Source organism: Heptranchias perlo, chromosome 1, assembly GCF_035084215.1.
Source record: "Heptranchias perlo isolate sHepPer1 chromosome 1, sHepPer1.hap1, whole genome shotgun sequence".
Classification (NCBI taxonomy): Eukaryota; Metazoa; Chordata; class Chondrichthyes; order Hexanchiformes; family Hexanchidae; genus Heptranchias; species Heptranchias perlo.
Genome location: NC_090325.1, coordinates 105,510,915 through 105,524,797, shown reverse-complemented (window position 1 = coordinate 105,524,797; position 13,883 = coordinate 105,510,915). Strand labels below are relative to the sequence as shown.

Genomic DNA, 13,883 nt, shown 5'->3' with positions numbered 1-13,883 from the left:
ACCAGGACTTTTATTAATGACACTCTCTTGTCCTGAGGCCTATTTAAGATGTGTGTGCTTCAAAAAATAAATAGCCATACATCCTGCAACAACCATCCTTCCAGGTCTCTGGTATTGAAGCATTTCTCGGCTGAACCAACATTCTCATCCGCTCAGCCATCACAAAAATCACACATGGAGCCTCTAATGTAAAACAAAAATAGTAAATGCTGGGAATAGTCAGCAGGTCAGTGAGCATCAATGGAGAGAATTAACAAGTTAAAGTCAAACCCTTCATCAGAAATGGAAAGAAACTCTGCCAAGTAGTTTTTGCTTAGTGATTTATGGGTATTCTGTCCCAACACTGCCAATATATGTTACTTACCCTAATCCCTTCAGGTATGTTTAGTGTATTGGTAGCAATACACTATAGGAAAATTCATATTGAAACCAATATACTTTAATATTGTGCAGTTATGCTTCTTACATTATGTGGGATAGTAATATTTTATGGAAAATAAAATACCTGTAGCACAGTTTAACTGAACTCAAGCCCAGGCAGGAATAGAACATCAAGCTGGAGTTTCGTACTTGTCATTTGCTACATGATTAATTTCCATTCTTGGCCATGCAGTCAGAGGGAGATACAGAGCTGAAGTGAGGTGCTTGAAATGGAAAGTCCGAGGAAAAAGCAGCAGAGTAATCTGCACACACCTCGCAGCCCCTGGGAGAGGGAGACTGATGAGTTATCGTGCCCGTGCCATCTAATGGTTTCCGTTCCGTAACCCACCCCTTACTGTCATCCATTCTCTGTGTAGCAAGATGTGATTGGAACAGTCACAAAGCACCTTAAACGATAGACGGTTGAAATAATACCCAATAAAGTGGTCTGCCATTTAAGACAGACCTGGAAAACTGATTTGGCAGCGGAACACAATCTGTACATTTCACTGTGAATATTTCTTCCCAGATCAGTCCGGCAGTGAAATCAATTCTGTGGCAAATTAATGAATCTGTTTACAGCAATTTACTGGATTGCAGGAAACTGACTAACACCACTGGGGCCTGACGTTTACCAGATGGTCTACACACAGTCATAGAAATAAAGTTAAAAGCTAATTCACAAAAAAGTATGGTGCACGAACACATTCTTTTCGTATTGGCAAGTAAAAGCAAACTTCACAGAGGTTGAAAAGTCTTTGGTACATACTGATCCTTTTAAATTGCACACGTCAGTGGAATTCAGATTCGCGGCTTGACCCTCATTCAGTCTTCAAGGTCTGAAATGCAGGGGAATTGCACTGAGCTATGTTTACAGCTGATGCTGTCTTCAGGTTGTTAAAGTCTCATGTAAATTCCAGTCACATCCTGGTACCAGTTAAAGCGACTTTAAGCGAGACCAGCTGCGAGTGGGAGCTTGGCAGCTATGTCAGAGGTTTCAAATACATGCAGAAATTTACTGGTGTGCACATATAGGAAAATAAAATCCACTCAAGCAATAATTAAATAAACACATCTACCTCTCCTGTGGATTTCGTTTCCATTCATAGGCAAACAGCTCTGTAACAATGGAAATTTGTTTCAGTCCGTTTTTGGGCTTGAAATAGCTGGCGCACTGAGAGCGTGCACCAGAAGCCTGAGGCTTGCAGCCTGAGGCCTGAGGCTCACCCGAAATTGGGCCTCAGTCTTCATCAGTATTTTGCCGGCGAGCTGCGGATGCCAATCGGGCATCCAAAGGCAGCTCGCCTGTTCCACGAGGGCGAAGTTGACCAGCTGCCTCTTCAGCAGTGGCCCTCAGGAACAACTTGGGAGGGAGGGGGAGACAATTGGGAGGGAGGGGGCCGATCAGAAAGGAGAGGGAGGGGTATGATTGGGAGGGAGGCGGCCGATGGGAATGGCAGGGAGGGGGCGATCGGGAGGGTGGGAGGCAATCGGAAGCAGGGGTGTGGGGCAATTAGGAAGGGGCTGGCAACTGTTTTCGGCTTTACTGTGGAGCTGAGAGGAACACTCCTGCTCCCAGCTCCACATTCAGGCAAGTATTTTTTTAAAAACGTACCTTTTTGGTTGCAGCCTCCAGGGGTCCCTGTAAAGATTGCTGGTTAGACCACATGTAGACATGGTTACCCTGAATGCAGCAGGCCTGGCACCGAGTGCGTTCAGCGTGGCCCAGTTTCGGGATTTGCATTTGTAAAAGGCCTAAGACCGGTTTCAGGTGGGGGCCCTTGGCACCTATACTGGAGCCGTTACCGATATAACTGGCGACATACTTCTGTCACAGAATAAGGCAACCCGCCTGATTGGATGCTTAGCTGCCTGTTTTACGCTTGTAAAATGGGTGCAGTGTCAACAAATTTCTAGGCCGTAGAGTCTTAAGACGCAGAGTATGCATTGTAAAGTCAGGTTTCCAGATCTGTCTTGAATGGCAGCCTGCTTCATTGGGTATTATTCCAAAATCTATCATTTAAGGTGCTTTTATACTGTTTTTAAAAAAAAATTCGGATTTGGCATCCGTAAGCCAGCTGCTGACGTCCTTGGCGGTAAATCTGTTTTTTCCACATTTCAGCGGAAGATTCGTAGACTCAGGAATGACTGGTTCTGTCACCAGCTACGGAAAACAAGACTTCTGCTGGAATCCAAATTAAAACAGCATTAAATGTTTTAACCTAGTCAGAAATCCCACCATTTCCGTGTCTGAATCTTCTGTTGCTTATGTCCATAAATAGGAGTTCAGCAGAATTCATGGCCCATCATTGAAACTTGGAACAATTGGTTGTGTAGTATCTCAATTGTGCCCACACTAGGGTCAATTTTACAAATGAACGCTCTTGCTACGTACATGTCAATGCAAAGTGGTTTTGTGTATGTACCACTGCAAAAGTAACTCCATGAGGCTAAATCAGATGGCTTGGGGTGCAGACCTGATGGAGTGTGAGTGATTTCTGATGTGAATTTGCATTTCATAAGTGATTTGCTTGTCCGGTGGATCTCTTAGGTAGTTTATAAGCTTAGTGTTAGTCTTTTTATTAATGTTATGAGAAAGATGGCCGCTGCCACCCCTACTCTCCTAACTTTAAAAAATAGGCAAAAGAACGGAAAATTTTGGACACACTTAGCAGGTCAGGCAGCATCTGTGGAGCGAGGGTGGTGGGGTTAACATCTCAGGTCGATGACCTTTCGTCACAGCCGGTTCTGACAAATGAGGGAAGAACTGAGTGGGGAAGAGCAGAGAGGGGAGCTACAGAGGGGCCGAGGTCGCAGGAGGCATTACCCACGTGAGAAGGTGTACAGACAAAGGCTGACCTTCCTGAACCGATCCGAGAAGCAGTGCCTGCACAGGCTCAGCATGAGCCAGCAGGTGGCCACAGACATCTGCAGCCTCCTTGAGGACGAACTGCTCCCTGCTGGACCTGGTGGCTGCGCATTGCCTGTCGCAGTAAAAGTAACGACTGCCTTCAATTTCTTCGCCTCTGGTTCCTTCCATGGCGCCACCGGTGACATCTCCAGGGTGTGTCAGTCATCTGCACATAACTGTATAAGGCAGGTGACGGATGGTTGTTTGCCAGGACGTCAGATTATGTGAACTTCCCCCGCGGCGACAACAGCCAGAACGAGCGGACAGTCAGTTTCGCCTCTCTGGCTGGCTTCCCACAGGTGCAGGGCGCAATTAATTGCACACACGTGGCAATCCGAGGACCACCACACGAGCCAGGAGTCTTCATAAACTGAGAGGGCTGTCACTCCATCAACGCATAGCCGGTGTGCGACCACAAGAAGAGATTTATGCAGGTGTGCACCAGATTCCTTGGCAGCTGTCATGATGCATTTATACTGCGGCAGTCCAACATTCCAGATCTCTTCCCACCAGGAGACAGACTAAGGGCTGGGTCGTAGGAGACAAGGGACACCCCCTTCAAACTTGGCTCATGGCACATGTGAGGAACCCCACCAATGAGGCACCAGAGCCACATGACCACCAGGTGTGTCATCGAGCAAGCCATCGGCATGTTGAAGATGCGCTTCAGGTGCCTGGATAGGCCTGGAGGAGCCCTTCAGTACTCACCAGTGAGGGTGTCCATAATCATAGTGGTGTGCTGCGTCCTGCACAACATTGTGCAGCAGAGAGGATTTTTTTTTTATTATTCGTTCGTGGGATGTGGGCGTCGCTGGTGAGGCCGGCATTTATTGCCCATCCCTAATTGCCCTTGAGAAGGTGGTGGTGAGCCGCCTTCTTGAACCGCTGCAGTCCGTGTGGTGACAGTTCTCCCACAGTGCTGTTAGGAAGGGAGTTCCAGGATTTTGACCCAGTGACGATGAAGGAATGGCGATATATTTCCAAGTTGGAGGTGGAGGAGGACCAAGGCGCTCATCAATCATCCCCTGATTTGGGTTTTGGCGCCCTTGAGGGCCCCACCAAAGACTGCTCCACCTGCACCTATGCAGGGGCAGGCTCGGCCATCGGGAGAGAAGGCAGCATTTCGGGTACTGGTTGAGGTGGGCGGGGGTGGAGGTGGGGCAACAGGTGAGACGTGGGATTGTTTTGTGTGGAGTTCCCACTTCAATGTCCCCTTTCGCCATCATCCCTCTCCCAGGCCAGCACCACATCACTCCCACCCCACTGCTGGACAGCAGGTTGTGCGTTTTAAGTTCATTGATAAAGTTTCTGTCACCCTGTTTTTAAGTCGGCAGACATGCTGGCTTCCAATGTCCACACGGATGTCATGGCCTGTCTAGACTCATTTGAGAGCCGTGCTTGAAGCTTCATGGATGCTGCCACTGTCTCCATGACAGACATTCTCGCAATTGCTTGTGATATCAATCCACTCATGTTGGAGTTGGACTCCTACATCCTCTCTGCTATTGTGGAGAGTGTACGTGGCACATTTTCCAGTGCCTGCCAAAGTTGCAGCTTTCCTCAATCATTCTCTCTCCAAATGATGGTCCCTGGGGTTCAACATCTGTCCAGCTGAGCAGAGCCTGGAGAGGAGTGCGCCCTCCAACGCGGACCCTGTCACCAGTGTCTGCTTGTGCTCACTTGTGAATTGTGAATCACCAAGTGACTACCCAACTAACTGGCGAACAGGACCCACCGAACTGCGAGTACCTGCGCTGGTGTAAAATAAAGTCATCATGTGTGTGAAAGATGTTTACGTTCTGTCACAAGGCATCTGCGGATTTCCAGTCTCTCCATCTCCGATGGATAGGGATGCAGATGTACCATGTGTCTCCATGGCCTCCTCCTCTGCATCTGTCAGCTGGACTACTTGTGGAGGGCCAACTCCAATCTTCTCCCTCTCCTTTAAGTTTTGCGCTCTCTTCTCCTACAAGGTGTGAAAGAACAGAACTGTGAGTGACTGAAGGTGATGTTTTCACCCAATGGATGCAGTGCATTGGGTGAGGGTGGCTATGAGACAGATGAGTCACATTGCATAAGGATTGGGGTGAGTGGCAGCGGTGGATGGATAATTGGGGAGGTGAGGAAGTGCATAGAAAGTGAAGGATGGTACTGTTGAAACTTAAGTGGGTGTGAGGAGTATTGTTATGGAGTATGTTTGCCAAGACAGAGTGAGGGGGGTTGGTATTGTACACCACAGGATGTAAGTGAATCAGCAACTGTACTCACTTTTCCTGACCTAATTAGTTCATTAAACCGCTTGCCAAGCTTTCTTGGTGGCCGAAACAGGTTTCTTCCTCCCATCGCTGGGGTAAATGATTTCCCTCCTGGTTCTCACTGCACCCAGCAGTACTTCAAGTGAATCATCTGTAAATCTGAGTGCAGCCTTTGCTCTCTTTGAATCCATTGGCGCTTTTCTTCCCTTCTCCTCCAAAATTCATTTGTGCATTGGCCCTTTAAATAGTGGACTTCAGATCTTGTCATGCGGGTGCGCACTACGCCCGCTGCGCAGCTTGGAACCTCGAAGCCCGGAAGCAAAAGTAATTATTTTTTCCGACGCACTCACTTCACTTCCAGTTTTCTCACGTAAAAATCCACCCATCCGCTCTCTTCCCGGCTCCAGGTAAAAATCACGCCCAATGCCTCTGGGAGCCAGCGGCATCAACATGGGTCTTGTGCGATGTAAAAGTAGCTTAAAAGGGAAAAGAATATTCAATAATGGCGTGCCCCTGACAACATTAGTGGTGGCATCATCACCATTACAGCTAAGAACGCTCAGAGTGAGCAAGTCACGTCCGAGCTGATAATGTTTCTTTTACCAAGTTTGAAATTCCAAGGAGAACTGCTTGATCCTTTGAATGTAAAGGATTATGTCAGGAATTGGGGGGGATAAGAGGGAAGCGATTTTCTTTCCGTACGGTTTGATCAAGGTCATACCAATTCTTGTCCATGTGCTGGTATCTGGGAACGTGTGTAATTACATTATTCATAGATGGATAAATGTGAGGGTGTGTTGTGGAAAACTGATTTCAGGCAGATAAGATGAAGATTAAAGATTTGCAGAAGAGGGAAACATGTGAATTTAGTTTGGCTTGCTTTCTTCATAAATAGAGAAATAGGCCTTGCATTGTTGGAATCCTTTTGTAGTGTTGTAATTGGAGCCAGGGTCCAGTGTTTTTGTTTCATTGGCTCTTTCATCGTATCTAGTGATGTGAGTATGGCACTGTTATCTCTGGATAAAGCCTACACAAACAGACCCTGCAATGGCAGCAGGCACTGTGTTAAGTCAGGAATTGGGGAGGGGCGTAGATAAACATTGTCAAATATATTTAACTTGTGATTGTCTTGAGCAATGATTATCGAACGATAACCAATTGCCACCAAAGGGGTGGTTGGGGATGTCGTTTGCCTACCTGGGCCACACTTTTAAAATTAACCAAGTTAAATCTGCACAATACCGAGAATCACCAAGCTACTTTGATAATTGTGTTACTCGGATTATGACAGCTGAATCTTAAACATCCCTGACATAGGCAAGGGAATGAAAAGGGTTAACTGTACTGTAGAATTTTGGAAGCTAGGGGAAGTCTTATAATTTGCTGAGTCTTTCAATTGGAATCTGAGCTGTTGAACTCTTTCGGGAGGTGTGACTTGTTTCCTCAATACACCTCTCAATGAATGTTTGTCTAAAAAGGTAGCCAGGAGTTGGCAGTTGGACCCATCAAGACCACTCTTTTCAAAGGCCCCAATAACTACAGGGAAGTATCACACAATCTGAAGACACGATTGGGTTTGTCTGTGATGGCGCTCTTGGATGGATAATCTGTCAACACAATACATGAAGAGTCAGCACTTGGGCAAGGGTGTCAGAGGGCTGCCATCATTTCAACAATACCCTACAAGACAAAAAGGAAGGGGAGAATCAGAGGGAAAAACTACAAAAGAAAAAACTATATTTAAAATGGTAGTCTAGCAGCATAGAGAATGGCACAAGGCCTGGACTTTTCCTTCATTCTGAAAGGTGGACAATCCTAGCTTAACTGAAGCAATAAGCAGTTGGAATGACTAGGCCGAAAACCTGTCAGCCGTTCATCAGGGTGTAATTATCAGGAGGCACCCACCAGTGACCTCCTGCACTGACCCCACCACAGTTTGCAGGTTCAGGAGGAGGTCACCTAATTTGCTTTGCCCAGGCAGGCATGCATTGCCCATAGTGGCATATCCCAGAGGCCCGTCTACCCACTGGGGAAGCCGAAAACTGCAGCGGAAGTTGCCGAATCCTGTTGGGGGTGGGGGGTGCCCTGGTGCCAGGATATCCCCCCCAAAATGATGAGTTTGTGGCCCTGATAATTATATTAAAAAATAAATTAATGCCGTTAAAATCTTCGGGGGTCCAGGCACGGACCCCCAAGTGGGCTCCACTTCCACCATGTTGGTGGCCAGCATGCCTGTTGTCACCAGGTACACCAGTGCCAAAGATACGCCAGGTTCTTTTTGAGGGCTGAGATCACTGGCACTCTTGATGTAGGGAGCTCCTGCTTCCGGCTCCAACTACTCTGACACTGCTGGCCTAGTACACCGTGAAGGTTCCTCCTCTTACAAGGTCCAAGGGAACTCTGATGTTAGGCCAGGACCCGATGAATCATAAACCTGGCCTAATATCCACCCTTCCGATGCACTCCCATCATAGTTACGATGGGAATGCAGCAGGCCCACGGATTTTCGACCCTACTATTTTGTGCTGTGTGCTTTCTGACTACTGCTACATTGTAATCAAATTGTTCCATTTGCAGATAACTTCATGTCGCCCCCTTGATGCAATCAATTTGACCTTTTGATTACTGGAGGAGAATTTGAACAACCAAAATGCAGTCATCAAAAAGAAAAAAAACCACAAGTAGAAGCCATTTGCCATATTATTGCATTAGTGCCGACAACTCAGTGAAGTCAGTCAAATAAAATGGCAGCAGACAGAACAAGCCTACAGCACATTTTATGTGAAACATCATTTTACTGCTTATGACAGTCTCGAGTGGAATCTTTATAAGAACATATTTCTGTGTTATCCCACTCTTGAGACTGTGCAGGAGGATGTTTAATGTAAAAATCATCTTGGGTACAATATGTCCACTGGCAACTTTGACATTGCTGAACTTGTAGCTCTGCAGCAGCAGCACTATCATGACATAAATTTTAATAAGTTGTTTGCTTGCAAGCTAGAACTTTCTATCAAACTTTGGCCTTTTAATTTTGTATTACTGTACTAAGACACAGTTAAAGCCTGCAAACACAATCTAAACGATAATTTAATAAATCACAATCTATCCTACAATGCAATGGACTTTAATTACTTGCAAGCCACACTGTAGTGCACCCTCTAGGAGGATGTAGTCATGACCATGTTGCACAATTTTTCTGCACAACCCAATGTTAAGTTGCCAATGGGTGTCAGAAGGCTCACAATGAATCTGAGGTTATGTTGTTGCAGGGCAGTGGGGTGTATATGGCCCCTGCATTGATTTGAAAAGAGTTTACAAACAGATGTGTTCAGAGATAATTTAGCAAGTTTTTTTTTGGTTGATTATCAAGTAGTGTTTTCCTTACCTACAACAAGTAGACTGTACACTCCATTGGAAATTTAATTTGTGAATCTTTTTTGACATTTGTTTTTGTTGAGAGTGTACAACTGGAAGAGCCATCATTTTCATGAAACAGTGTTTAGTACATGTTTTTCCTTTGTATGCAAATACTTAACACAGTAATGTGAATCACATCAACATACATCACTTAGTTATGTCACTGAGACAAAAAATGGCCTTCTCCCTCATCAAGCAAGAACCAACTGATTAAATGTTACTTCAGTCGAGTTTCTTTCTACAGGAAAGGAAGCCCATTTCATATACAACATGACACTTAATATGTGCAGCCCTAACAGACAAATTTCTTCTGGACAAAGAAGGAAGGTGATTGGTGTTTGGCTATTCACAGTAACATTAACAGGAGTACAAGTAATGTGGCCTGAGTAAACGTGAATGTTGACAAGAGGCTGAATGTGGACCACCACTGCTGTATGCTTTAGTGAAGGAATGTACTTTCAATAGCAAATTATGTTTTCTCCACAGACGTCTAGAGCAAAACTCAATCAAATCCATCCCCCCTGGAGCCTTCTCACCCTACAAGAGGTTGCGAAGAATGTAAGTAGAAGATAAAGTATTCCAAACCTTTAGAAGATTATTCAGCGTGTGTCCCGTAAGTAAAGCCTGGTGTTTAACAAATTGTAAACGGTAATGGCTGACTGGTCCAATCTGATTTACAGCTCAAATCTGTGAATGTGTTCTTCAATTTATAAAGCCTTTTGTGTGTTTCCTTCATGAAAATAAACGATGGAATTGAAATACTTCAGTATATTCCCAGAGATTTCCCCCTCCTTATATCTCCTCTCCTCTCCCGATGGTGCTGACTCATGCTCTGGTACGGATCCATAGATGCCAGCAGCCCTGTGGTCACTCACTCCAGTGGCTATTCTTCACCTGAGCCTACAGAGTGAGTGTTAGCAGGTTGTTAAACCATGGAGGACATCAATGCCAAGCCGGATTCTGTGCTCACCCAAAATCTCACACGTACACTTTCCACCAGGGCTCACAGTTCAGGAGCAGGAACCCGCCCCCTCTCTAGCCCAGTGACATTGAATCCTTTTACAGAGCACCGACTACTGCCCTGACTGAGACCTGCTAACTCAGAATCTGGGACCTTATTGGTCTGTATGACGCAACATAAACATCATGGGGTGCAGTTACCTTTTCCCGTAGTCTTCTTGGGCTAGATCTTGACTTTGTGCGGTAATGTAAAATGGGTTGCAGTGAGTCGGCAGCCGGTTTTACATCTCTCCCGATTTTTAATTCCCATGCTCTGGTACGGATCCATAGATGCCAGCAACCCTGTGCTCACTCACTCCAGTTTTACACTATCGCACAAGGTCAAAATCTACCCCCTTAAGACAAAACATCATTTTTCTAAAACTACAAAAATTTGCTATTAACCAAATTATATAGCTCACATCAATGGATTGCTTTCATTAAAGTGATTATAGAGATACAGTTATTGTCATTATTACTACTAAGGATTTCTTTTTGGCTGAATTAGTTTTTATTCAGAAATATCCTATATTCAGTCCTGCAAACCACCATAAAAACAATCATTTTTGAGATAGAAAATGATTACACAGTTGTGCTTTTTTAATGAAACATTTTATTTTTCATTTGTTTTGCTATAATGGAATCCTTTCATAAGAGGCCAGTTCTACAAGTTTCCAAAGGAAATGGTGACCGTATTTTATTAGCTGAATAGTGGCAAACACCAAATGCTTCGCCGACCTCAGCAGAGCACAGTACCAGTCCCAAACCAGCAATAACTGAAAAAAGAGGCTTTCAAAATGAGGATAAGATTGCCTGATAGTATATCTGCCTTTGAGTAATAGCACCTTGAGGTATCACCATGCTCAGAATAGAACTGCCGCCTCACAAAATGGAACAATCTGTCCTTATTTTTAAATACAGGATTTTATAGTTCGGACAGTAGGGGTAATTTATACTTTATGTGCATCACCTGCTGAGAGTAGATATCAAAAACTCCAGCACACATTACATATGATTTTCCGACCATTTAAAATAATGGTGGAAAATTTGTGTACAACAAACTCCAGAATTTTTGATTTCTTCTCTTGGCAGGCAAGGTTCCTGTCGAGAGAGCAAAGATAAGAAAAATCACTCCAAAGATGCTGCTTACATCATCATTATTCCCAACATACGGGAAGCAACAACTAAAAGTTTACTTCAAGCAAATAGCTCCTTATATTAGATGCTATTAATAATGTAATGCATTGACCACGATTTTCAGTCACTTGTGCAGGTTTAAGCATCGAGGTAGATTGCGTGAAACAGATGGCTTTCAAGGGAGAAAGACGTCAAATATGAGAAACTGACGTACGATATCGGTAGTGCCAAAGTGGAAAGCCCGGCTGAGTAATTGTAAGCCAGTTATAAGCATTTGAAGAGAACATAGTCACAGATATGGCCAATGGACCTGCATCTTAAGGTGGCAGTCGATATTTGATTAACCTTTTAAAGTACTGTTTGTCTTTTCAGAGACCTGAGCAACAACCACATCTCTGAAATCGCACCAGATGCTTTCCAGGGACTGAGGTCACTTAACTCCCTGTAAGTTTTGTGGAAATTTTCAGGATTGCCTGAGTTTGTCTGTTTTGAGTGTAACTCAGTCTCCCCATTATATGCTAAACTTAAAAAAAAATTGTTTTCCACTTGTGTGTTTTTAAATTGCCTTGCTGCTGTAACTTACAATTTGTGCTAATTATATATAAAAACCAGACACTAAATTATATATGAGCTCAAAAAGCAATTACACTAAAATCGGTATTTTAATTTTAAAAACCATTGTTTTTCTCCATTTAGCCCTACCTAAACTTATGTGACACAAAGTTTTGATTACAGCACGTATAAAAGCCTTCAAAAATCAAAGACAAAGTGGAAGTCTGGATTAACAGAAGCATGGGAAAACAAGCAGGCCAAAATCTCACCGCATACTTTCATGTTTCACTAGGACATGAGAGGAGTGTTGCTCATCGCACATTTGGGTAAACCAAAAGGAATTTTCCTGCAGAGGTTCAAAGCTTCCAGGAATGACTTCATCAGCTTCATAACCACACTGCTTAAGTGGAGCTGGTGCCTGAGGTTTGGGGGAAATTTGCACATGCCGACATGAAAGGAAACTGGTGGCAGCCCACGTTAGCATGGGTTTTATTTTTGTACTGTAGTTTTTATTTTTCTCTCTTTCCCTTTCTTTCTCCCCTCGCCTCACCAAGTGATATGGGCCATTAACCTTTTCTCTGCTGATGCTGCTCCCTCAATGTTGATAATAGTGAAGCAGACTGTGGGCATTAGGATGAGCAGATTCAAATTTTGTGTGATGTGAAGTGCCATTTAGGACATTTGAATCTGCTGATTTGAATGTTAATGTGGAAAAATGGGCTGCTAGCCACCAAGTTGCTGAGCTTACCTGAGCAAGGGAAAGACAATAATCTCAGACTGGGATGGGGCATCCAATTTTAACATTGAGGGAGCAATTACTTCCCGTATGTCAGCTGCCTTGCAGAGCTGCACTAGAAGAGGCCTGTCCCATAGCCTCTTGGCAAAGAATGTTGCATGAAGGGAAGGAGACAAAGAATGGAAAACTTCGTGGATTGAGGGGATCTACAGAGTTGTAAAATGGATAGGGACAGAGATGGCGACAGAACAAGAGGGGAGATAGACTGATCACGAAAGACGGAGAGAAAGCGATAAAACAGGAACCGAAAATAAATAGACAGAGCCGTACCATTTGAAGGCAAATTGTCCAAACAAAAATGATCAGGCTGACCCAATGGCAGTGACTGTCCTGACTACACATGTGCAGTATGCCTTGGTTCTGTACCCCCAGTGTTTTGTGCAAATCATTGTCCTTGTGCTCTACACTGGTGAATAGCACCTGCAGGAAAGTGGCTAGTTTGACTTTCCCTCCACTTTTTTCTTCCATCACTTTCCATGGGAAAGTGCCTGACCTCCGCCTGCCACCTCCCTGAGAGAGTACAGCTGAGATCAAGAACTTATTGTGTGGCGTGTTGCAGGCACAAACCCACATCCTGGCTCTGCGTTTCACAGCATGCTGCAGGCCCACATGAATCACAACCCTCGATGTTTGCATATATGGCTGCAGGCCAGGTAGGTCATCCCAATACTTATTTTTTCAAGCCATTTTTTGATCTTCTTAAAAAAAAATAAGTTGAAGTTTTTTTCTTTAATTTATTTAACACTGTTAATAATTGCATTGCCCATTCATTTATACACAGGTAACGTCATTGAGCTCAGAGTTCATTAATAAAATTGGCTCTGCCTGTGGCAGGTTCTTCGGAATCAGGTTCTCATGTACACACGATCATAAAAATATACCACAGTAAAATAAACAGCTTGTTGATTAAAACCTGCTTGATTTGTAAATACTGCTAAAACCAGTAAAAAATCACCCGTACAGTATCATTTAAGGGCTTGTCTAAACTCCAAGAAAGCCAGAAGGATCTTGTCCACAATGTGTTGGGAAATTCCTTATTACAATGGTTTAAAGATGATTATTTCAAGTCCATGCAGTGGTAAGACGATATGCATCTTTGCTTGCACTGATTTCGTAATGCAGCCTAATATATCTTACCGCAGAAATGGGATCTTGATGATTTCATGTCTCTGCAATAAGCAAGTATCTCACACTGCAGCTTTCTTCTCAGTGCTACTGAAGCAACCTGCTATCTTCATGTGATAACTATTTTCCCATAATTCTTGGAACGTTTGTTTTCACAGAGCTGTGACTGACAGAGAATTTTTGTCCTGTGTCAAATAGAGAAGGGTTCTGCATTATATCTTTCCATATGACTTTCGATAGACAGAGTAATGTGACTTAAAAATTGTTT

The 13,883-nt window shown here is 44.1% G+C and overlaps 1 protein-coding gene across 2 annotated transcripts in view; it reads left to right on the top strand.

Moving 5' to 3' along the window:
- Window positions 1-13,883, top strand: part of slit2 (slit homolog 2 (Drosophila)) — a 433,881-nt gene that overhangs the window by 277,048 nt on the left and 142,950 nt on the right. For both annotated transcript variants that reach the window (XM_067989278.1, XM_067989268.1), the window contains exons 10-11: window positions 9,493-9,564; window positions 11,515-11,586. In XM_067989278.1, coding sequence (XP_067845379.1) covers window positions 9,493-9,564; window positions 11,515-11,586 — 144 coding nt within the window. The remainder of the gene's footprint in view (window positions 1-9,492; window positions 9,565-11,514; window positions 11,587-13,883) is intronic.